The sequence below is a fragment of the Ammodytes marinus genome (assembly GCF_949987685.1).
Source record: "Ammodytes marinus genome assembly, chromosome: 4".
In the NCBI taxonomy this organism is placed as follows: domain Eukaryota; kingdom Metazoa; phylum Chordata; class Actinopteri; order Uranoscopiformes; family Ammodytidae; genus Ammodytes; species Ammodytes marinus.
In genome coordinates, this window is record NC_137233.1 from 17,730,805 (window position 1) to 17,755,254 (window position 24,450).

General features: G+C 41.5%; 1 protein-coding gene across 1 annotated transcript in view; it reads left to right on the forward strand.

The window, feature by feature from the left end:
* celsr2 (cadherin, EGF LAG seven-pass G-type receptor 2) overlaps nucleotides 1-24,450 on the forward strand; it is a gene marked incomplete at both ends in the record, with an annotated part of 64,225 nt that overhangs the window by 10,585 nt on the left and 29,190 nt on the right. The window contains 3 exons of the mRNA XM_080025330.1: nucleotides 11,082-11,804; nucleotides 19,392-19,614; nucleotides 24,179-24,294. Coding sequence (XP_079881456.1) covers nucleotides 11,082-11,804; nucleotides 19,392-19,614; nucleotides 24,179-24,294 — 1,062 coding nt within the window. The remainder of the gene's footprint in view (nucleotides 1-11,081; nucleotides 11,805-19,391; nucleotides 19,615-24,178; nucleotides 24,295-24,450) is intronic.

Below are 24,450 nucleotides of genomic sequence, written 5' to 3' on the forward strand. Positions count from 1 at the left end.
GGTTTGACTGGTGTGCAGGAGCTGTTGGCTTTCAGACGTGTTTAAATGTGTGATTTAGAATTCCCAAACAATGGAAAAACAACAAATCTCAACCGGATCTTGTCTAAAAACCCTCATAGCATGTTTTACCCTCCCAGCTACTCATTTCTCAAATACCTTGGATTCTAAAGCTATAGGTCATATTAGTGTTTAATTTAGATTGGATAACAGCAGATTGGACCTAAAAATCCTGGCGGCAGCCTCAGGCAAACATGCTGTGTGATGACTGAGCCTCCCTGGGCCCTTGTTGTTGTGAAGCTGTTGGGGACATGAGCCTCTGTAGGTGTACGGAGGCCTGGCAGGAGTGGTTATGCAGAGCGTGGTGGAGGGGTGGTGGGCTGTCAGCTGTGGCCGTTGCTTGTCTGGTGGGGGGTCAGGGAGAGGGAGAGGGGATACCTCATACATCCCCCACTCTCTGGGGATAATGAGATGAAAAATCTGTTCCTCTCTTTGCGATGCATGCCCCCCCCTCCCCCCCACCCACACACACACACACACATCAGGCTTCATTCAGGCAGCAGTTGAGTGCGTTTCACCTTTCAGCCCTGCTTAATTTAAGCAGCCGCATTTTACCGCGTCCCTTTTGATCTGCAGGACCAGAGATACCAGTGTTAAAGTTTAGTCGACACCATACAGAGTGCCCTTAGTTTTTAATGAAGGAGGCATCTGATAAGCTTGATCTTATGGATATGAGTCTATTTTTAAAGGCTGCCAGAGCAACGAGCCACAGAGCTCCAAAACCATGATAAACTTCTGCTCTCTTGCTCTTTAACCCACGTCAGCCATCATTAGTGTCTGTCCAGTGCTGTTTTTTTTCTCTTTCTTCGTATGTGTTGGTGTTAATTGAACCTCAGCTTACTGACTGCTATGGAGGTGGGACTTAAGCCTGTTGCCATGGTGCTTTCTGTGCCAGTACTGTATGTCAATATGAAGTAATTTCCCATGAAATCACAAAGATCCCAAGAGAAACAGAGCCTTTAATAAATAAAATGTTTTCGTCTAAGTTACAGTGTGTGTTTACAATTGTGGCTCCAGTTCTGTTTTTGGCTTCAACTGATGTCACTCTTGAAGAGATTTACGGGGCAGTTGGCCCCATGTCGTCCGTTCCAGTCCAGGCACCTGTAAGGTTTGCTCTCAGACTGGCCATAAATGTGTCGAGTTGACAACTGAACAAGTGAAATGTCATAAATAAGTCAGGGTCTCAAACACACATATGTGGCAGCAGAGTTCCAGTAATTAATGTCTTTGATTCAAGAATGTCCCAAGGGCAGAGTATTTAACTCTAATTAAATTGAGCTGTTTCCTGTTGTAGGCCCCGCAGGCATTGTACTCTAAGGTCGTGGCTTTGTGGTTAGTTTGTTTGGTGTGTGTGGTAGAGATGTGTTATTTTCTGTGACCTTGTGTTGACTCAGCAGTGTGGTGTGTGTCAGTACTATGCATACAGGGCACCCTAGTTTTGCACTGTATGAACTCTTTAACATCGGTTTATGAGAAACAGCAGTCCTTCCTGTTTCAGAGCTGGGATGGCTATTGCTGGATTAGAGAAAACCTAAAAACATGATGATTCTCAGGGGAGTTCTGAAGTTATAAAAAGTGTCTGATGACTTCCAAGCAAATGTAATAAATCTTAAAATATGTATAACATGTGTGTGCGTACAGAGTTGTGACTTTAAAGAGGAGTTCACATTTTTAAAATGCCAGCAATTGGGCGCTAAGGTTTTTAGATTGATAATTTCAGAGCTGCTCTTAAAGGATACTCTACTCTAGTACAGCTTGATTAAACTGGTAACACTTTACAATAAGGTACACAAAAAAAGAGTAGTTACCCTTTTAAAAAGGTTAGTTACCCTTTTGAAAAGGTTAGTTACCCTTTTCAAAAAGGTTAGTTACCCTTTTCAAAAAGAGTAGTTACCCTTTTCGAAAAGAGTAGTTACCCTTTTTGAAAAGAGTAGTTACCCTTTTTGAAAAGAGTAGTTACCCTTTTGAAAAGGTTAGTTACCCTTTTGGAAAGAGTAGTTACCCTTTTGAAAAGGTTAGTTACCCTTTTGAAAAGAGTAGTTACCCTTTTCAAAAAGAGTAGTTACCCTTTTGAAAAGGTTAGTTACCCTTTTGAAAAGAGTAGTTACCCTTTTCAAAAAGAGTAGTTACCCTTTTTGAAAAGAGTAGTTACCCTTTTGAAAAGAGTAGTTACCCTTTTGAAAAGAGTAGTTACCCTTTTCAAAAAGAGTAGTTACCCTTTTGAAAAGGTTAGTTACCCTTTTCAAAAAGGTTAGTTACCCTTTTCAAAAAGAGTAGTTACCCTTTTCAAAAGGTTAGTTACCCTTTTCAAAAGGTTAGTTACCCTTTTCAAAAAGGTTAGTTACCCTTTTCGAAAAGAGTAGTTACCCTTTTGAAAAGATTAGTTACCCTTTTGAAAAGGTTAGTTACCCTTTTGAAAAGGTTAGTTTCCCTTTTGAAAAGGTTAGTTTGCCTTTTGAAAAGGTACGTTTTTGAATTTTCTCCATCCACTTAGAATGGGGCTGTGGAGTAATTTTTGGAAAATAACATTTCAGATCCACATACATATTTTCATATATTTTCATATTTCCGGGGTCCTGGGGCCCATTCCAGAGGAGGTAATTTCAAACTCCTGAAAAAGTTGAACATTTTGAAAGTTATTAGAGGAAAAGCATTCTCAAACTCTCGACTTAGGCAAATTTCACTTAGTTCAAAAGGGTAACTAACCTTTTTGAAAAGGGTAACTAACTTTTTTGAAAAGGGTAACTAACCTTTTCAAAAGGGTAACTAACCTTTTGAAAAGGGTAACTAACCTTTTCAAAAGGGTAACTACTCTTTTTGAAAAGGGTAACTACTCTTTTTCAAAAGGGTAACTAACCTTTTTCAAAAGGGTAACTAACCTTTTGAAAAGGGTAACTAACCTTTTCAAAAGGGTAACTACTCTTTTTGAAAAGGGTAACTAACCTTTTTGAAAAGGGTAACTAACCTTTTCAAAAGGGTAACTAACCTTTTCAAAAGGGTAACTACTCTTTTCAAAAAGGGTAACTACTCTTTTCAAAAAGGGTAACTACTCTTTTCGAAAAGGGTAACTAACCTTTTTGAAAAGGGTAACTAACCTTTTCAAAAGGGTAACTAACCTTTTTAAAAGGGTAACTACTCTTTTTTTGTGTACCTTATTGTAAAGTGTTACCATTAAACTTGTCTTCTTCTTCATAGTTTCATAGTTCTTCACACACACACACACACACACACATGTGCGTGTGTGTGTGTGTGTGTGTGTGTGTGTGTGTGTGTGTGTGTGTGTGTGTGTGTGTGTGTGTGTGTGTGTGTGTGTGTGTGTACTGGAAAATTACACTTGTGTGCGCATCACACACAACAACCCAACAGGAAGTACAACTATGCCAACTAATTTCCAAATCACAAACTCATTAAAAAGCTGTAAGTTTTCAGAGCGGCTGGCTGAGCGGCGGTTCAAGCTGTAAAGGCTGTGAACTGCATAGACATTCACAGGCCTTATCCCCCAAAGTGATTTTTAATTTATGATCTCCCTATTGATCTTGGAAATGGGACCCCAGCTTTGCGCTCTTTGATGTAGAGAGTACTCGGTGTGTGCTGTACATACTGTAGTGAACTGATGCTGAACAACTAAGACAGGCGCTGCTCAGCCTCATTACCTTCTTACCTGGAGAGGTTCCCCTCAACATGACACACTTCTGCAGACTCATATAGCTGCCTCTGAGGGAGTATCGTCCGCTCCTGATCACAGTATTAACAGGCTTTAGTTTGATTGTGGCGTCTTTAACGTGGCAACCATAAGACATGTGATGAATGGCTGCTTTGGCGAGCTACTAGAGTGTGATTGTTTATCGGCTCTCCACTGTCATGATGATGAATGATATTTTTATAGTGTGTCTAATGTGTTTCCCCCTCCCCACCAATACTAGAAAGTGTTTTCATTGGCTGGGGGTTTATAGGCTGAACAGCCCGGTTTGAGGTCCGGTGTTTTGGAGCCGCTGCCTTGCTGAAGTACCTTTGAGCAAGGTACTGGCTCAATAGCAGCTACACTGTTGGTAAAATGTGAATATTTTAGCTGGAGAAGGCGATTTTTTAAGTCATATTTTACAACACCTAACGACAGCCTCTGATTGGTCCACAGACCTGCGGGAAAAGGTGTTAAAAGTTTGGAGTTCTGACAGTTTTTTTTTGTATTGAACAGATTGTGTTTTCTCCCAAGTGTACACAGAGGCAATTTCTCACATTTTAATTACTTATAAATGTTTAAAGTCATTAGCTGCCGCCTTAAAAGTAGTATGGCAGTTATTTGGGCGACTGTGGCTCAGTTGGTAGAGCGGGTCGGCTGATGATCAAAGGGTTGGAGGTTCGATCCCGCCCTGCCACTTGTGTCATAGTTGTTGTGTCCTTGGGCAAGACACTTCACCCACCTTGCCTCGTGTGAATGTCGATAGTTAGCCTGCTATCGGTGTATGAATGAGTGTGTGAATGGTAACGTGTAAATGGGAACAGGTCTCCCTTGCAAAAGAGTCTTCGGACTCAATGGGATTTACCTGTATAAATAAAGGTTAAAAAAAAAATAATAATAATTAAGGTAGGGGAGAACGGGGTAAGTAGGCACACTTTTTACTCTAGTGAGAATTGCTTATCACCTAAACATCTTTCAATAGTCATTCCTACATTAAATTGAAGCTTAAGGTGTTGGCTTGAAATGTGTACCCCTCACTTTGTCTATCTTATTGTAATAAAGAAGAAATGAATCATCAAAGACACCCTTACACATTGTGACAACCAACCCCATCAAGGGGTCGGTTGTCAATGTTATCTTAATGGGAATAATCTTAAAAAGAAGGCAAGCAAGTAGAACTAAATTTGAAAGTTGAATTGCATTGTCAAGTTGACAAATAGGCCTACATAACTTACTGTAGTCTTGGCAGCTGGTCCAATTTGGGATGCACTGGGTTGTTTTGATTTTGTTGCCCTTTTTTCTTTTGCATGCTGGCTGCCTTTTCCTGCTCTATTCTTTCCTTCTCTGGGGTGTCAGTGAGGATACAGCTTGACAATTTCTTTCATTATTGAGTTCCTTTTCTGGCTGCAGCCTTGAGATAACATGTGACAACCAACCCCCCAAAAAATGTGACGACCAACCCCAACTTGAATTTCTTGCTAGCATCAAGGCCAACAACCATCTGACAACTAATTAGCTTGCTAACCACAATCTAAACTGTAGTTTACCCTTCACACTTTGTATGGGTAACAAGTGTTTTGTTATAAACCCATTGTGTAAAAGCCTAGAAGAAAAATACTGAGGAGCTAAATATTTTGAATTTGACATGAAAAACACAAACAGTCGTCTCACCTCAAATTCAGCAGTCTAACTCCAAGGAAGACTATGTAGGTGACCTCTGATCCCAATTCTGGATATTTACATACCAAAATTTCACAGACAGCACCTTCTGGTTCCGAGATATAACGATTGTGACAACCAACCCGTGTGACAAATTACCCCGTTCTCCCCTAGTACTTTTTTAAATCATTGATAAATACATAGAACCAGATGGACAAATGGAACTAGCACTGCAAAGTGGAAGCCAGGCTGAAACTTCACTGTTTTATCTTCTTTTTAATTCACCATTCAGAACTACATCTGCTCGTATACAGTCCTACACACACTAATTGAGAATTCAGCACATTGTGTATTTGTCATTAGCCTGCGACATAGCTTTTTTACATAACAACTCTTAAAAACCGGGTGTCATAGAATGTGAATTTACTGCTATTTTTCAATCACTTTGAGTCATTTGGATGCATCTTCCTTGTTTTAGTTGATGAAGCCCACTTTATTGCTCCATTAGTTTTGCTGTTTGTGAGGTGTGCAGCTGAAACCTGCACTGATGCTATATTCAATTCTTTAGAGGAGGTGCAGGTTGAGGGTCAGTCCCCTGAAGGTGTGTCTGTTGTGTGCTCCTGGATTGGATACGTTGTCTTTTTTTTTTAAACATAAAATATAATATGATATAAACAGAGACTGGAGCATAAATAAGTGATAAACTCAGCAGCACAGGCAAAGCTCTGAGGGTCGGGGTTACTGCAGGGCTCCTGAGGGTGATGTCTCTGTCTTCAGTAATTTGGTCACACAGGCTTTCTGATCTTTATCCACCATGACTTTGTTGACATTTTCTGGGATTCAACTGGGAGATTGGATGGTGTCTATTTAGGCCAGTCTCACTGATTTGTTCTCTCTTGTCTCTGTCTCTCTCTCAGCAGTCCGACATCCCTCATCGGCTTGAATCCATACATTATGGTTTGATTATATGTTTGGTTACAACAAACACTCCTTCCTGAAGGCTCTCTGTATTAATAAAACATTGTGTCGGAAAAGTATTTGTTGTTTGTGATTCTCTTGGTGGTTAAAACAGGGTTTCATTAATATTTTAGAGGTAAAAAGCTGTACACCTCCCCTCCCCAACATCCTGTCTGATAAGCTATGTTGCCTCTGTGGAGGCCCCAACCTACAGTCAAACACGGCCTGTGTCTTCCTCTGGGCGACTCTTGTTAATACGCAAGTTTATTATTGGATATTTGTGTCTCGTAGGATTTCTCGGTTCTGTTGATCCGCCATATTAATTATCAGGAAAATGAGGAATAACTAAATGTATAAATATATAATAAAAAATATATATATTTGATATATATATTTTTTTCACATTATATATGTTGTAATATATATATATATAATATTTAGTTTACACTATATTTATTGTATTATATTGATAAAACACACACACACACATGCACCCACCCACACACACACACACACACACACACACACACACACACACACACACACACACACACACACACACACACACACACACACACAAAATGCCATACACAGCGTTGGCAGTCCTACAGCCACAGTGTGTTTAATCTTTACTCTGGCGCCGCTTCCTAGCTGAGAGCATTCCTGGCACCCAGAGGCCTAGAGGGGGTCAGACTCTGGGCTGAAAGCAGTGTCACACTTCAGAGCTGGCACCTCGTCTCGTTACCAACTAAGCATCCCTCTTTTCCCCTTCTTTTTGGCCCAAAATGCCCCGCTTACCCCTCGGTTCCTGAGCATAGGATCCATCCATGGAGAATGACCTCTTTGAAGGATGGTCTGGTTCCTTTCAGGGGAGATTCTCCTCGCGCACAGTTTCCCAGCGCTGCCCCTACGTCTGGAGCTCTGCCCGTGCTCCCAACCAAGAATGTGAATTGGCAGAGGACATAATTAGGCGATATCTGTCCTTATACATGGCCTTATCTTTAAGAGCCTCCATTCACTAAGGCCTGTGTTTTTCTGGCTACTGTTGCTGCGGAGTATCAGTTATAATATGAGCTGAATTGATGAAGAGAAAAGAGTTTCTCTACGTGAGGTAGAAAGACTGTTGTTTGCTCTCACAAGCCTGGGGAAGTTTAATAACTCCACTTCTTCACTGTACGGCACCTAATGTTTGTTTTCCAAAGAGTCCTGGCGGTTGAAATACTTCTCCACCAAAATGTGTGTGGCCAAAACAAGCTGTTTGAAGACTCTGATGGGAATTTTTTCACAGTTTTATTTTTCCCGTTATTTTAAAAAAATGAGTCTACTTGTCAACCCTTGTCCCAACTTCATATTAGCAAGAGGCCTTTTCTCTTTACAGATTGTTTTAATTGGATATTTTTGGAGGTTAAACAACCAAAAATGTCAATCAAAATCAAAGATTAGAAAAAGTTCAAAAAAATTCATATAATTTTTGGAAGCAGGAATGTTTCTTTTGGTGACCGCTTAGAAAGGTTTTGATTACCCTGTTGGGGATCAGCCAATGCCTTAAAGGATTGATCAATGAATCATACGTTTAATCAACAGATTATCTGCCAATGAAAACAATCATCAGTTGTATCTGTAATTATACAGTAGGTTTGTCCTCTCTTGGAAAGTATAGAGGCCTGTTCTGGCTTTGTTTGTTTCCTGTTATTTTCCCCCTCTTACATGCAAGTGTTTTCTTGTGTACAAAGGTGCGTGTGTGTGTGTGTGTGTGTGTGTGTGTGTGTGTGTGTGTGTGTGTGTGTGTGTGTGTGTGTGTGTGTGTGTGTGTGTGTGTGTGTGTGTGTGTGTGTGTGTGTGTGTGTGTGTGTGTGTGTGTGCGTGCGTGCGTGTGTGTGTGTGTTGACGGTAAAGTGTGAATTACAGGAGCGACCCTGCTCGTCTCTGTCCTTTGATTTTTCCCCACTTCCTCTGCTAATATAAGGCCCTGTATTATTACTGTGCTGGAAGCTGTAGACTGAGAGCAGAAGGATTAAAGCCGTGTCAAACAAGCTTCTTGTCTCTCTTCCTCTTTGACCCCCCTTCTCCCTCCTCTACCCCCCCCCCTCCCCCCCACACCACCACCCCTGGCACTGGGTGTTTAAACTCGACCAGTGCCAATACAGGGATCTGCTAACTTTGGGCACTGCTGTTTGTTTGTGTGAGTCCGACTCGCAGGTTCTGCTGTCTGGCTTGCGTCCAGACACCCCCAAACAAGGCGTCCCATTGATTATTATGGAGGGAGAGGCAGAGGCTTGTTTTCATGACACATTTGATTTGATTAAGCCTGTTTTCTGTTTTCTCCTGAGGCTACAGAAACCGGCAGGCCAGCGGTGAGATGAAACAAAATGATAGTGGTCTCATTCAAAAGACTTTGTCACATGCAGTTTGTGCAGTGAAATGTTGTTGTGGCAGACTCCGTCATACTATATAAACATAATGCACAAGTAGTTGAAATGAAAAGAGGAATATTATATCAAATTAAAACTAGATAAACAGGAATCAGATAGCTGATGAATTATTTTATTGTTGAAGGTGTGTTGTGGAATATGGCCAGAGTTAAAGTGTTAAAGTGCAGGAGATTGTCCAATGTGCTGCTCTGGTGAGCATTGTATGTTATCAATTTGTGACTACGTTTTGAAAAGTTAATCATTTACTTCTGGGCTGGGTTTTTCTGCCTAAACCTCAGTAGTGCCGCTGTTGACGTGGTATGCAGACCTCAGACATATCATTGCTGTTTCATACTTAAAAAGAGAATGTTGTCTTTAAAGCATGCATGGATAAATGGATGAGCTCTTTTTCCCAGATACCATTGATTTTATTTGAAATGCTAACAGCAGCACCAAAGGGGCCAAGAAGCGTAATTTAAGTTTAAGGATGATAAATGAACAACTTAAAGTGCTTGAACGTTTAAAATGTTCTATATTTTAAGATATACAGTATTAGGATTAGGAAATAGATTTGTATATTTTGTATTTTGGCTCCTTGTCACCGGGCAAAGAGACAAATTATCCAGGTTAAGTTGTACATTGACTTTCTCTATTTGCGAGATTTAGAGCAACCTTGAAACCATAACAGACTCAGATCCATCGTTTCCATGTGTGCTTGTTAGCAACATACAGAACTTCCCTTTCTGTTCTGAGTGATTTGATGCTTTATAGGATCGAGTCTGTTTTCATTATAATTTTACTCCTCAGTGAGCAGGGCTCCGACTCCTCCTGTCAGGAACTTCCAGCGGCTTTATTTAAAGTAAATGCAGTTATGGTAGAAAGACAAGCAAGAAAATAAGCTAAGCAAAGTCTAAAGTCACCGTAAATGGGATGCATCAAATCTGAGTTGGTTAAAAAACAAAGGTCTCATGTGGGCATGAATGTATTGTACAGTCGAGAGCTAGCAGATAAAACACTACATGTGTACAGTCAAAGCCATATAATTGAATGTTTAGAGGATAAAACATGCACATGATCTTCTATCAGAACTACAAGATAAAACACAAGAGAGTTGCTGAGAAATGCTGTAGCCGTGGAATCTGAGACTTAAGGCTTTCAGTATGGCATGTATAATGAAGTAGCATCTCTGCTTCCGCACAAAGAAAGGAAAGTGAGGGTTGTGAATACGGGCTTGAAATTGCTGATTAGAAACTTGGAATGCAATGAAAGAAAAACATACACTTGTTCTCTCTTGGTCTTGGCATAACATCTGTTATCTGTTCTGGCACATGAGGAAGAACCAAAGAAAACGCTTGTCTAAGCCAAGAATATGAACAAAAGTGTCAGCTTATGTGTGGCATTTGTGCTTCTAAGTCCTTCATTATCAGCATTTTCTTTCTTTGCATTTACAATAACATCCGTGTTGTAACACTGTTTACACGTGACGTTCTACTGGGAACACCTGATCTGTGTGATGGTGCAGCTGTTACTTAAATCCTTCCCCATACCATGCACCTGCACCTATACTGCATGGGCTGTTGCTGCAGCTGCTCTATCCCTTGATGCTGCCATCAGTCAATAACTTATCAACTCATATTTTTAAACATTATCAGATTAAAGGAATTCAATTATAGGATTGGTCTGGTTATCCAACCAATTATGTGTTTTGTGTGATATATCTGATTCCTCTATATGCCATGGTTGTTGTTCCTACATTACCATGAACATAGACTCAAACATTTGATATCGGTCCCACGTTCACTGTCCTGCATTAATAACTCACTAAAGCACCAAACATGTAATCTGCACCTGAAAATCCCCGTCAAAAGTCACTTGCACTTCTGTCTGAGTAACAGCCTGTTAAAAGCTACAGTATTGTATCAGAAATGTGAAAAGGATGTTTTAAAATGTAAGTTTATAGAATATGATTTAAGAATCATTTTCCACTTCTACTTCGACTAAACTTTTCCACTGATGGAAATGTATATGTCAGCAAATGAAACAAGGAACACAGACAATATAAGATAGATGAAACACAAACAACAAATAAAAACACAGCATTTAAATATGGGAAAACAAACAAACAAGCGCACATCAAACCATGTACACCTAGTGACAATCGAACATAAAACCTGAAACATCCAGCCATCTTCATCAAACCCAATCATCAAAGGTTTGCCATCATCACGTTAAGAACGTATTTTGGGTCACAAGCCGCTGGTTTAGAACACTTAATAAATCAAAAGTCTGACATTAATCCCCCTTCTTCTTTATTTCAGATGGTGTCCACTCTGTGTCAGCACAGTGCCTCCTCCAGGTCACCATCATCACTGATGAAATGCTGTCCAACAGCATCACGTTGAGACTGGCCAACACTTCCCAGGAGCACTTCCTCTCCCTGCTGCTGGCCCAGTTCCTGGACGGTGTGGCCCGCGTCCTCTCTGCCGCCCCCGCAGACGTGGTCATCTTTAACATCCAAGACGACACGGACGTCAGCGCTCGCATCCTCAACGTCAGCCTGTCTGTGGCCGTGCCCGCGCTGTTGGGGGTGGGAACCCCGCTGCCTGTAGGCCCGGGCCAGGCAGGGGACAGGCCTGGGAGAGGGGTGGAAGGTGGAGGTGGAGGTGGAGGTGGAGAGTTTTTCGGCTCAGAGGAGCTCCAGGAGAGGTTATACTTGAACCGCAGCCTTCTGGCCAAGATCTCCTCCCAGGAAGTCCTTCCTTTCGACGACAACATCTGCCTCCGCGAGCCGTGTGAGAACTACATGAAGTGTGTGTCCGTGCTGAAGTTTGACAGCCTGGCGCCGTTTGTCACTTCGGACACCATCCTGTTCAGACCCATCCACCCCATCGCCGGGCTGCGCTGCCGCTGTCCCACCGGCTTCACAGGAGACTACTGCGAGACGGAGATCGACCTCTGCTACTCCAAACCCTGCGGAGCTCACGGCGTGTGTCGCAGCAGGGAGGGAGGCTACACCTGCGAGTGCTTTGAGGACTACACAGGTGAGAACCCTCCTTTTTTATATCAACTTACCTACTGACGAAGCAGTTTTATTTATTTTTTATTTTTGAAGTATTGTTCGAGGCAAGGGGTTAAGCAAAATGTCCCACATGAGTGCCCAATGAATACTTTTCCTGTCTAATGTATTCCCTCTGGAAGAATTTCTGCTTGAGATCCCAGAGGAGGCTTTAATGTCTACATATGTCCCAATCCCTCACCCTCTTTATTGAACCTGGCTCTTTATATACGCTGCCTGTCCTGTCCACTGATGGCTCCAGCTCTGTAGACAAAGACTGAGTGATGAGTTATTGATTTGGCTATCCCTGTCAGCCTCGGCGGAAGTAAACAATCTAAGATACGCCTGTAAACGGATGCTACACATTTCTGTTGATCGTCTTAATTGGATCAGTTTAGTCTGCTCTCCTGTTTATTTACCAGATCAATGGCTTTTTTTTTATTCCTATGAATGATCAAAATGTTTATTCTTCATTTTCACTCAAGGCTACACAAATCCACTTCTCGATGTGCCTCCCTCAGCCATTGAATAACCTGTAAACCTACACAGTTATTCACACCTACACTCATATCTCCATCCTGAGCTGTAGGGGTGGACTGGGTCTCAAAGCCAACATCCACTGAACATGAACAACAATGATGTCTATTTTAAGGTTTTCAGAGAAATATTTACTTTGTGTTGAATGTTATGCGGCAATGGAAACAGCAGAATCCCTTTCCAGAACGGTATCGCTGAGTGGAATAACGGGAGAAAATTATTAATTATAGATGGCTACAGATGGAGAGTGTCCCCCTGGCTGTAAAATACCATGTGGTGAAAAATAACAAGCATTAAAAAAATATATCACAAAGCTCACAGTAAGTTGAGACTTTGAGAGGACAGAGGGGTCCGTTTTCAGTGATAATGAAGAACTAATTTATTACTGTTGGCAGCAAATTTGCAGCAAATTGTTATTCCGTCTCTGCTCCAGAAATTATTCACATCCTCAAAGGGTTAAAGCTTCTTACTCGCTTTACAGTTAGGGGAATGGGGAAAAGTAAAAAAAAAAATGTTAAAGAGGAAGGGGATTTAATATGCTAAATTATACAGTATGAATGTTGGGGGAGTCTTTTTGTCGAGAGGTTAAGTGGGTCAAACCCTGACTTTTTAATGGGATTTAGGGTTTGATCTTGTCTTAAGCAGCGTGCTTGTTGTTTATTATAGTCATACCGAGTACATTTACTCAAGAACTGTTGTTTGTTAAGTTTTTTCAGTCATTTGGGGCAGAAGAGTTTGTTAACATGCAGATGTTCAGAAGCTGTGGTTTCGTCTTACGCTTGAGAACTATTTCCTCCTTTTATAATATCTAAATTTCATAAGCTGAGAAATTATTACCTCAACTAAAAACTAATGATCACATTTTCTGCCAAAAAATAAAATACAAAATCTGAAATTCACATTGCTGTTTGTGCAGTCAGTAATTGCAATTCCTCCATTATTCCCTGTCGAACCTTAAAAGGTTTTTTCACCTATTCATGCGTCTGTTTATAAAGCCTGAAATAGTGGCGGCATTTGAACGTGTGGGTGCTCAGTCACACAGAGTCGAGGTTGAGTGGCACTTACATATTCTCATGCACAGCTGTGGGTGTCGGAGCTGAACTCCAGGTGATTTTAACGGTAATCGGCATGACGGAGAGTGAATGTGTGAGTAGTTGAAGTGGGCGTTATTTTTCATTATTTTACACTGAAAGCAGCAGTGGCCGCAGTCAACTACATTAATCACCATCAGACCATAGTTGCTGTTTGATCCAGTGTGCAAGACTTTATGTATTTGATGATTATAGTTGTGTAGTTGATGATTAAAAGCTGCTTTGAATCATGCTGTCAGACTGTCTGATCACACAAGGTCGTCCAGTTTTTTTTATTGGATGTATTTTCCTTATGCGATCCAAGACTGTCACTGATCTGCTTCAGTTAGCATTGTGTTCAGCAATCTGCACTCTGTGATGGGGTTTGGGAGTTGTGTGTGTTTTTGTGCGTGTGTGTACTTGTGTAGTACGTGTGTGTGTGTGTGTGTGTGTGTGTGTGTGTGCGTGTGTGTGTGTGTGTGTTTGTGAGTGCAAAATTGCTCACTCCGTGTAATACGGGTGGGTAGCTAAGAGCGTTGAATAGCTGTGATTATGTGTAAGAAAGTTGGAAGGACAATCTGTGGTATGCTTGGATTGTGTGTGTGTGTGTGTGTGTGTGTGTGTGTGTGTGTGTGTGTGTGTGTGTGTGTGTGTGTGTGTGTGTGCGTGTGTGCGTGTATGCGTGCGTGCGTACGTGCGTGTAACTTTTGGACCGTAGGCGATGCCAGATGGTAGTAGAAAGAAAATAAAAAAATCAAACAGCCATGATGATCATCTTTGCTGTTCTCCAAAAGGAGAGAGATGATTTGTCTGGGCTGAGTCTGAGACGCTGAACAACAGGTAGTTATCCTGCTTCACTTCTCGCTCACGTACCTCTTGAAACACAGTGCGAGGCGAGCAATTCACATATTTTTTCCTGTTCTTCTCATAGTCTGTGTATGTGGATGAGTGAATTGTAGCATCCTGCATGTGTATGTGAACATCATCCGTCAGTTTACTGTTGACCTCCGTCTCCCCGAGATTAGAGAGTCCATGTTTTTTCACTTTGGTAATTAATTCAGTGATTGCGAACACATTTGTGGCATTTCATGGTCACACATGCTTTTTGGAACAAAAAATTATGGATATTCATACTCCCATTATTTTCTACACCTGCCAAGCACTGAAACCCACTACAATTAGCCCCTGAAAGATGGCATGATTAAAACAAAACCCTGCCAGACACATGGACTTTTTTGTTTTTCATGAGAGCATTCACGTGCTGTAGTTGTTGTTGTGGCAATGCACGAAACAGACTTTCTATCTCCTGCTAAGATGCTTCAACTCAGGCTGTCAGCCAAATACCGATTCCTGAACCAATACCAGAGCTCTCTCTGTTATATTTAACTAATTGTTTCCATCTTGTATGTAAGACAACCTTGGTACGCAGTTACACAATGAAACTGAGCATAAACACTGAATTTTATAGTGACATTGACAAAGAAACTGTGTTTAATGTCGGTAGCAAAATTCAGCTGTGTGAGAGGTGTTTGAGTGTGTTTGGTCCTCAGGTTCTAGACGACCCGTATTGTGATTGATTGTGAGGATTTGATCAGAGATACAGCTGGAGGCCACGTATCTGTTGTGTTATCGATCGCCATATCTCATTATGCACCTTTGTAATCCCGAGTGGTTGCTTTTATTCAGCAGTGAATGTCCTGCCTATGACCTCTGCATTTTCGCAGGAATTATGTGAGTTTGTCTTCGGCTGCAGTGAATGTAGATCCTGCTCTCGTAGCTCTGCCCCTCAGCTTGTTATCTTTGGAGCGTCTGCAGGGACTCACCCGCTCCATGATGCTCATCTGTTTCTAGCAGCCCCAAAACACCTGTTTAGGGTTTAAGATCTCAGAGGAAACGTCCTCTGCAGGAGCTTTGCACACATGGGTGGTGCACAGTTACACCTCATCCATTGATAGTTCTCTTGCAAGTTTTATCATCTACGATCGCACAAATGAACACTGCATCTGGTTATTATCTGATATTGGATAAATGAGAGATGGTGTGGATTTTTAGTGTGAATATCCACAGCAGTGTCTGGAATTTCACAAAGCCACATACATGCTTATTATGCTTATGTTACATTTTGTCCACTTTGCATTCTCTCTCTTTCTCTCTCTCTCTCTCTCTCTCTCTCTCTCTCTCTCTCTCTCTCTCTCTCTCTTTCCTTGTGTTAAGATCCTCTGGGATTTTTTTTATGAACTAGAAGAGCCAGTAGATGCTACTAACCCATTTTGCAGATACGTATATTATCCTCTTCTTTAAAAAGAAAGCATCATTTTACTAATGTGTTGGCAGAGGTGTTAATGCCCTAATTTATATTCCATGATATGATTTGCTAGGATGATTGCACCAGCTTTTAAAAATATGCTGATTGCGGAGCTGTTGCCTAGTATTAAAAAATATCTTGTGATCACACCTTGGTTTTCAGTCTGATCACAATTATGAGCAGGGAGTATGTATAAGAATATATAATGTTCAATCAAGCATATGAGATTACTGCACCAAAATCAGAAATCAACTTGAAAAGCGCTGAAGCATCTCCTCCTGTCTTAATAAAAACAGGATCTTGAAGTTGTTTGTGCGATTTGCCACTTTAATGATTCATGCTGGCAGCAAACACAGGGTGTGAGAGCTGGGACGGCCTTACAGAGGGCTGTAAATAGAGCAGAGTGTTTGCATTATTGATCAGGATATTCTGTTTAAGTGTGACCGTGAGCCCATCCCTGCCCCGCTGCGCCGCTCACCTGGAAACCTAAAGCTGTTGTTCCGGAGCACCTGTGGGGGAGATATCCCATCGGGATGAACTGAACACCAAAATGATATTTAGCGCGTATCAGGGAGGCCGATCTGTGCATGTATTTGTACCATAATCTACTGACAAGTATGGTTTTTCTACAGTGGAGCACATGTCATTGTCACCGTGTGTCACGATCTGAGCATCTGTCTTTGGTACAGCTCTATTTGTCAATGCCATGTTTGACCACTGTGACTGCTTAAAGAAACACAAGTAGTTTATCGCCAATGGCAAGTTGCTGAATAAATAACGAGGCAGACAGCACTGTAAGAGAAAGACATTGTTTTCCAGCCCGCTGGCCAACAGAGGCTGTTTGCCATCAGGGAGCAACGGGAAGAACATGACAGGACATTTTTATAGGCTGACAGGGGAGAGTCGCTATTACGCTCCATTTAGCTGCTTCTGGAGCAGAGTGGCACCGAAACATGGCACCCTGGTATGTTACACGTTTTTATGCCATTTTAGTAACTCAAATATGATAATAAAGCTGTTGATGATGGCTTTAGGTTTAAAGACATACATAACAGTAATACATTAGTAAATTACATAAAGACATTTTGCAATGCAACCTTGTTAACATTCAACTCAAAGGAACCTATAACAATATCTTTTATAATAAAGGTTTGTGCTGAGCAATAAGAAGTCAATCCTGTAGTAATACTTGTTTGTAAATATTTAACACGCTCTGCAGCTTTCTTTCAAGAGGAACTCTTCCTTGTGATTGTTAGACCTAAGCACGCAGGCAGATATACTGCAGCTAAAACCAAAAGTTTTTTATTTGTGTATTACTGCAGGTTTCTGCTACACTTTAAGGCATTCATTAATTATTACTAATTATTACTTGTTACTAAAGTTTAAGTAACTATTTAAAATCCCTGCATAATTTGTGTTGCAATCTTCAGCTGAAGTTTCTTTTGCTCACCGTTCCCAAATGATCTCTGTTAAGCCCAAAACATTCATTATCAGCGAGCGACCCTTAACGTCTCATCTGACATCTCTGGAATCCACTTTGACTGAATGGACCCACAGCAGCAATAAAAACAAAGGACCTTGCTTTCAGTGAACTGTGAGTGGAGTGATTAACAGTCGGAGTAAATAAAAGGCCTGTGTACCAGTGGTGTTGAGTGAGGATGCGTGTGTGCCAGTGTTACAGTAGAGCTGTAAGCACATAACGGAAGTGTTCCACACTGCTGACTGAGTGGCTTTGACACAAATCCCAGCTCACACATGGGAGTGTGCAGTCTCGCCCGAGCAACTGCTGCGGCCTCCAATCCAGAGGAGCCAGACAAATGGCGCATGTGAGCTGCGGACTGCAGGGCAGAGAAGGATGAAGGCAGAATAGGAACACTGTGTCATTGTCTGCGCAAGTCTGGCCCCACTGCTGTGCTGCTCCTCCCCTTCAAATTGATCACTTGGCTTTGTTTGACCTGGTGTGGTCCCAAGCTGATTTGTTTGTTATTTACTTAGTTAATCAAATCATTCATATCGATATTTTTTTCTTTAAATTTATGCTTAACGAAATGATAAAGGATGTATATGTTTAATATCTACAGAAATTCTCCAACCAGTTCAACATCATTGCAGTGTCAGAAACATGGATTAAAGAAGGCAAAAGCATGGACTTTGAACTAAAGGGATTTAAACTGGTTTGTGTCAAAATATAAGGTTTGAAATCGTAAATACAATGTGCTCTGCAATTGATAACCTAATGGAATGTGTGACTATTGAAATTCAAATGAAAGATAAATGTTAATTATCAGCTGTGTGTACAGAACACCCGATTCAAAAATGGAAGACTTTATAGAATACGTGGGAGAATCAAAAGAAGATATTTATCTGTGGGGATACAAACATTGATTTACTTAAAAAAAAACTCATTCACTGACTGAAGAATTTGTAAATACACTGCATGTTATGGGACTGCAGCCGAGGTCAGCAGACAGACTGACTGTTTTTTTGCATCTTCTTAAAAAAAATAAAAAATGTTTTATCTTTATCAGTAGCTGTGTATCTGAATCTTATGGCAGTGGGGGCGGGACCTGATAAGCCTTTGGCTTCTCCTGCCACCCTTCGGACGATAACACAAAGTAATATGTGTGAATATGCAAAGAGAAAATTGTGTATTGTGTGTAATTGTCCGGAATAATAATAATAAATAAATAAATAAATGTAGATACATTTTCTGTTCGAATTTTCATCGAATAATTGATTAGTCGACCATTCGATTCGGATCTACCTAATAAAAGTTGTAAGTGTGATGAGTTTTTTTCAATTCAACAAAGTGTCTTTTAATTCATCACTGACTCAATGAAATATAACTACAGTTTCATCCCATTTTATCTGAAGGAAATCAATCTTGATCTGATCTGATTTGGAAAGTCTGATTCAAAGGAATCACATCTTTAAACTTAGAGTGACATGTATTGGCTCTGGTAAAAATGGAACTAAACGACTGTCTGCACTTTAATACCAGCATTAGGAAAATGCAAAGCTTCTGTATAACATCAGCTTATTGCTGGTTGATAATGTAATTTTAAACATAAACTCATCAAACCATCATGAGCTACCGCAGCCTGCAGGGACTGTCAGCGATTATTCTGTTTGACGGCTTCAGAGTCTGAATGCATAAACACTTCCAACTCACTGCTCGCTAGGAGACATCCAGTTGTCCCAATGAATATAGATGCAACACAAACTGCAAGCTTATTCCCAGAGGGAGGAGGGGGAGTCATGCCGGGTGTGACACAGAGGAGAGAGGGAGATTGGAACAGCAGTCACAGTCGAAGAGAAATACAGGGTTCATAATTTGAAACAGTTGAGTCCTCTGACTCAGTCCACTTTGCCAACAATGTCATCATATATTTTGTATCCCTCTCCTGTATGTTTGAAAACAGTACAGCTGCATATTTCAGGTACACTCACAGTAAACAATGCTACACCTCGCTAGTTCCAGCACACAAACAGAGCAGCTGCAGTGACAGAGGAGAAAGCATATACAGCAGTGTGGAGTCCCTAAAGGTTGAAGCCACAGGGTGCAATGAGGTGATGCTGCTTGTCACAAACAATATTAATCCTCATTTCTTCTCTCCCTGTCTCTATCCCATCTCTCTCTCTCTGTCTTGGTTCTCTTTAGGCCAGCGCTGTGATTTGTCTTCCCACTCTGGCCGCTGTGCTCCGGGGGTCTGCAAGAACGGCGGAGCCTGTGTCAACCTGCTGGTGGGAGGCTTCAAGTGCGAGTGTCCGCCGGGCAGCTTCGAGAAGCCCTACTGTGAGATGACCACGCGCAACTTTCCCCCGCACTCTTTCCTGACCTTCAAGGGCCTCCGGCAGCGCTTTCACTTCACCCTCTCTCTCACGTAAGCTAAAGCAGCAACCCCCCACTTTCCCTGTTGCAACAAAACCACAGCTTACCTGGGTCACCTATGCTTTGTGATTCACTCTTCATCCACCCCCGCACACGTCCTACTTCTGCATGCGCCGCTCTCCACTTACGTAACGGTGATGGTGTTTATTGTACTAATGGGCTCACTGAACAACAGCCATCTTTCTGCAGAGCCACTTTGGTTTCAGATTACAGTTTTTCTGTGCTATTAATACAGAGCCACTGCTAAAACACACTGTATTTTAGGGGTGTGCGTATACTGTCCTGAAGGGCAGGCTAGTGAGTGACGTGGAAGTTGGACAAGAGCTGTGGTTTTAGGAGAGGAGACTTGCGTAACATGAGGGTGTTAATCCTTCAGCCAAAAGTGAGTCTGCATGGTCTTATTACAGTCAGTGTGACTTGGTCACTTTGAGCTGTGAGTCAGTGCTTGGCCTTTCTCCCACGTCAAGGTCTTTGGATGAGTCAGTGTGCAGTCATTGTTTATTTGTTTTTTAATAGTCAACTTCCATTTAAATGCCAGTGTCAGTACAGTATCCTTAGTACAGGTGATATTTATTGATATGTAATAGCATTAAAGTTACATGAAGATAGATACTACTCTAATATCTGGATCTAGCTGCAGATCATTTTAGTTTAGCTCAAACCACATGCACCATCCCCTTTCTGTATGTATTACAGAAACAAGATATAACATGTTAATTAGCGGAAATTTAAAGATGCTGAAAGTAAGATTTAGCTGTTTTCCCCTGTGTCCAGGGTCAATGCTAAGCTAAGCTAACCAGCTGCTGGCTGTAGCTTCATATTTGCTGTAAATACATGAGAGTAGTGTTCCCTTGGCTATCTCGGCACAAGAAAGTGAATCAGCTCTTTCCAAAATTATCCCAAGCCACTTGATTTAATATTACTATTATTATCAAAAGGAAAACACAAGCAGATATTTTGAGACTATTGTCAGAGTAGACAAGTGCCAAAAGCGATGACATGGATAACTCCGGCACCATCTTTGAGAGGTGGATTTGCTAGATCTTGCCAAAATTTGCATTTAGGTAAAAACAACAACAAAAAACACAATCATAGTCCTCGACATCATTGCAAAGGTACTTTACCAAAGAGTAGCAATTTTTTTACGTAAATGTGTGCAACCATCTTAATTGTATCAGAATAATTTACTATGAAGAAGGTGAAGCAGGTTTGGATATTGAAACTGAAGCGTTTAATCTGTTTGGTGGATCATTTGGAGGTGGTTTGTGGAGGGGGGAGGCGCTTTAGAAAGGAGCAGATGAGCTGTGAACACTGAACACATGCAAAGACAGCAGGACTTGACTTCCCCTCGGCACAGATTCTCCATGTGATGAAATGTAATCGACGATAAAAGCAGTTTGTTTCGTTTGAAATGTGACACAACAAGTCACAACAAGTATCACCTCTCAGGTGGAATCACAGGGAATGTGTCCAGCCATTTTGCTTTGCTTATTGTGATCTATGTCACCTTAGTCATGCTTGGCGGGGGTTTGCACTCATAATGGCTGCCGGTGGAAATAATATCCCCCTTGTGAGCTTTATGTACTCGGCCCTCCTTTACTCCAGGTTCAGATGACAGTCTTTTTTGATGGAGAACTGCTCAAACCAGTTTTGAAAGTGGTCTGCGTTTCACTGGCAGGTCACTAAGGCTGTGAAGTAGCTGCTGTGTAAAAGGTGCCGATACTGAGAGCTTGAGGCAGGTGAGGTCAACATGTGTCTCTGTTATCTGAGCCTGCACTGATCAGGTTTCCCTCAGAAAAGAGCTGCTGTTATGATGTATGGGCCGGGATGTGGATCCTGTTCACTCAGAGTGACGGCTAATTTTAGGCCTCATTGTATCACAGCACTGCTGTTGAGCACTGCGAAGACTTTCTCAAATTATCCCTGTGTTCAAACTGATATGAATCCATAGCATCCATTAATCTAGTTTGAATATCATTAGTGGGTTGGATCAATAAACAGTGGATGATACTAATTCTCCAGCCGTACGCCATTAAACCGTGGCAGAAGAAGAGAGCGGAACAAGAGGACATAATTCAAAAATACAAAAATTAGTTGAGACCGTCCACTAAAGAAATTAAAATACCAATCTCTTTGTGGTTCTAATGGGAAAAGTCACAGGATCACCAAAGTCAATAGACTTCATCCTCTGGGGACAGAGAACTTATTTCAGTCTCATCTGAATCCAGATATTTCACTCTGGACAAAAGTTGTGAATCGACCCACTGACACGTCCATCCAAGGGTTCAAAGTCTAATTGTATCTTTATTTCACACCGCTAAGTTGTAAAATCAATAAGTGCTCTCTTTTTTCTTCCCCTCCACTGCACACATCTTCTGTATTTCAGCATGTTAGCATTGCGTGACACGCTTCCCTTCAGAAGGGCAGACTGGTTGTTATTTTTTCAGATGGGTGCCTAATGTGACATACAGTGTCGCCAGATGAGTCAGTATTTAGCTTCGGCTGATTACTCCCATAGTTCAGAGGGCTCAATGGGGTACAACCCGGAGGAGCCTTTTAAATCGATGCGTCAAAGACTAGAGGCCCACTGAGGGCTAATAGACTCTCCATCATTATTCCAGTTGGCGTTGTGTATTTCTTACAGGATACATAGAAGCTATCCGACAGCTGTCTGTGCTCTGTCTCTGCCATTATTATCAGCTGGAGCATCGGCATCCTCTCTCCTCTGAGGTCACGATTATCATTTTTCTCAGTAAGCAGGTCAGCGGTGCCAAGCCCCCCGGCTTCTTTCCAGCCCAAGAGCTGCACAAACAGCATCATTTCACTTACAGTATGCCCTCCAACCCTGAACACTCATTGTATGAGAGCATGTATAGATAACTGGATGTACAAAAGACATCCCCCCCACCCAAAACATTTTTTAGATCGTGACATCGGTTCTTGTTTGTGCTTAAGATGAAGTTACATAAACCCAGTTATTTTCAGTGTTTCAGAGCCACCTTTTGTAATAACAATAGACCTTTTGAGGAGCTGGCTGCATGTAAATGGAGCACATTCAGGGAAGCATACAGATGCTCGTAACTCACACATGCTTCAGCAGATGTGCACAGGAGACCAATTGCTTAGTCCTCTGTGGGGTGGTTAATGAATACAGCCGTTAGTAAGTGCTATATTTAATTTTAATTTTTTGTTTGTTTGTTTGTTTTTATTGTATAACACCTTCGTACCCCACCATGAACCATTTCAACAGAATCAAATGTATGGCCACAGACCACAGCTGTCAGGTAGAGCGTTATATCTGTAGACTGCGTGCTTCACCACATACTTTGATCCAACAGTGAGAGTGAGGAGTTTTGGTCCTGAAGTTTCAAACCACTTATACGAAGATACATTGAAATGTCTTTTAATATGCAAAGGATCATGCAACGCGGTAGCCCTGGGGGATATGGTTTCACCATCCAGATGCAGAAACAGAAATATAACACTAGCACATTAGCGTCTGTGCTTACTCTTACATGAGAAATTATATTTTGAAGCTGTGGCTACTCCGAGCCCTCATCCTTCTTCGCTTCGTCCTTACTTACTCTGACTCTGCTGATTTGGCATTGCCCTAGTTTTGTGTCTGCGTTGTAGGATGCCGTTTAATGTTGCTCTCAGATATCTATTCATGGCTCGCAGATTCTGCATTCCTTCAACAACAAACACAAAAATCCCCCCTCTGACTTGGCCTTATGTGCATCATTAACCTCATTATCTGTTCAGTGATCTTTGTAAAACCTCAGCATTGTTATGTCTTTTGCTCATCTTCATGATAGTAAGTTACACGTCACACCGTATAACTGTAGCTATAGAAGCACTCCGCTGTCGAAGAAAAGCAAGGTGGATGTGAGGGGATAGTATGGATATTTTTAAAATAGGTCAAACCAAACCACTGCCCTCTTTCCTTTCTCTCTTTTCTGTCCACATTGAGAACAGGCATAGCCGACAGTATATCCATGCTAGAGCTCACGTCATTCGGTATCATCATGTATGAAGGCTAGTGTTCAACTATATTTTTGTTTATTTCAACAAATCCTATGAAAAGACCAACACCATAAATAATAATTATCTTATGCTGTATTTTCTAAAACAGCTGGACACTGTAGTGTTTAGCTAAATGTTACCCTGCAGATGACACTAAATCCTGAATTCATGGGCACCATTTTTCTGTGCACATTTGGTGCACACGTGAGTATTTACAGCAGCAGGGTTTTTGTAATTGAGTTAAAAATAGTGCCCTGGTAAATAAATAAATGAACGTATTGCCCAGAGTAACTGTGTGGCTCACTGAAATAATTTGAAATAGTTTCTGGACAACAGCTGTGGTGAATATCAGGCTTGAACTACACAGACTTGTTACTAGGATTAATTACAGGTTTTGGTCTTTTAATGGAATTTGTTGATCAGAAATATATCCTCACCTTTAACTTTTAATTCACAGACACATGAACAAAAATAATTATAAGATTGCAAAAGTGTAATGAATTTAAGATGTGTTTTTTTTTTTGCTCTTTCAGCTTTGCTACCACAGAGCCCAACGGATTATTACTCTACAACGGTCGCTTCAATGAGAAACATGACTTCATCGCCATGGAGATCATCAATGAGCAGATACAGCTTACCTTCTCTGCAGGTACATTATTAGGGGGCCAAGCCCGAGAAGGGCTGGGACCGCGTTTTGCAGAGCAACGCGGTTCCCAAGCCCTGCGGGGCAGGGAACCCTATTGTTTTTGCTGGGATTATTAGGGGGCCAAGCCCGAGTAGGGCTGGGACCGCGTTTTGCAGAGCA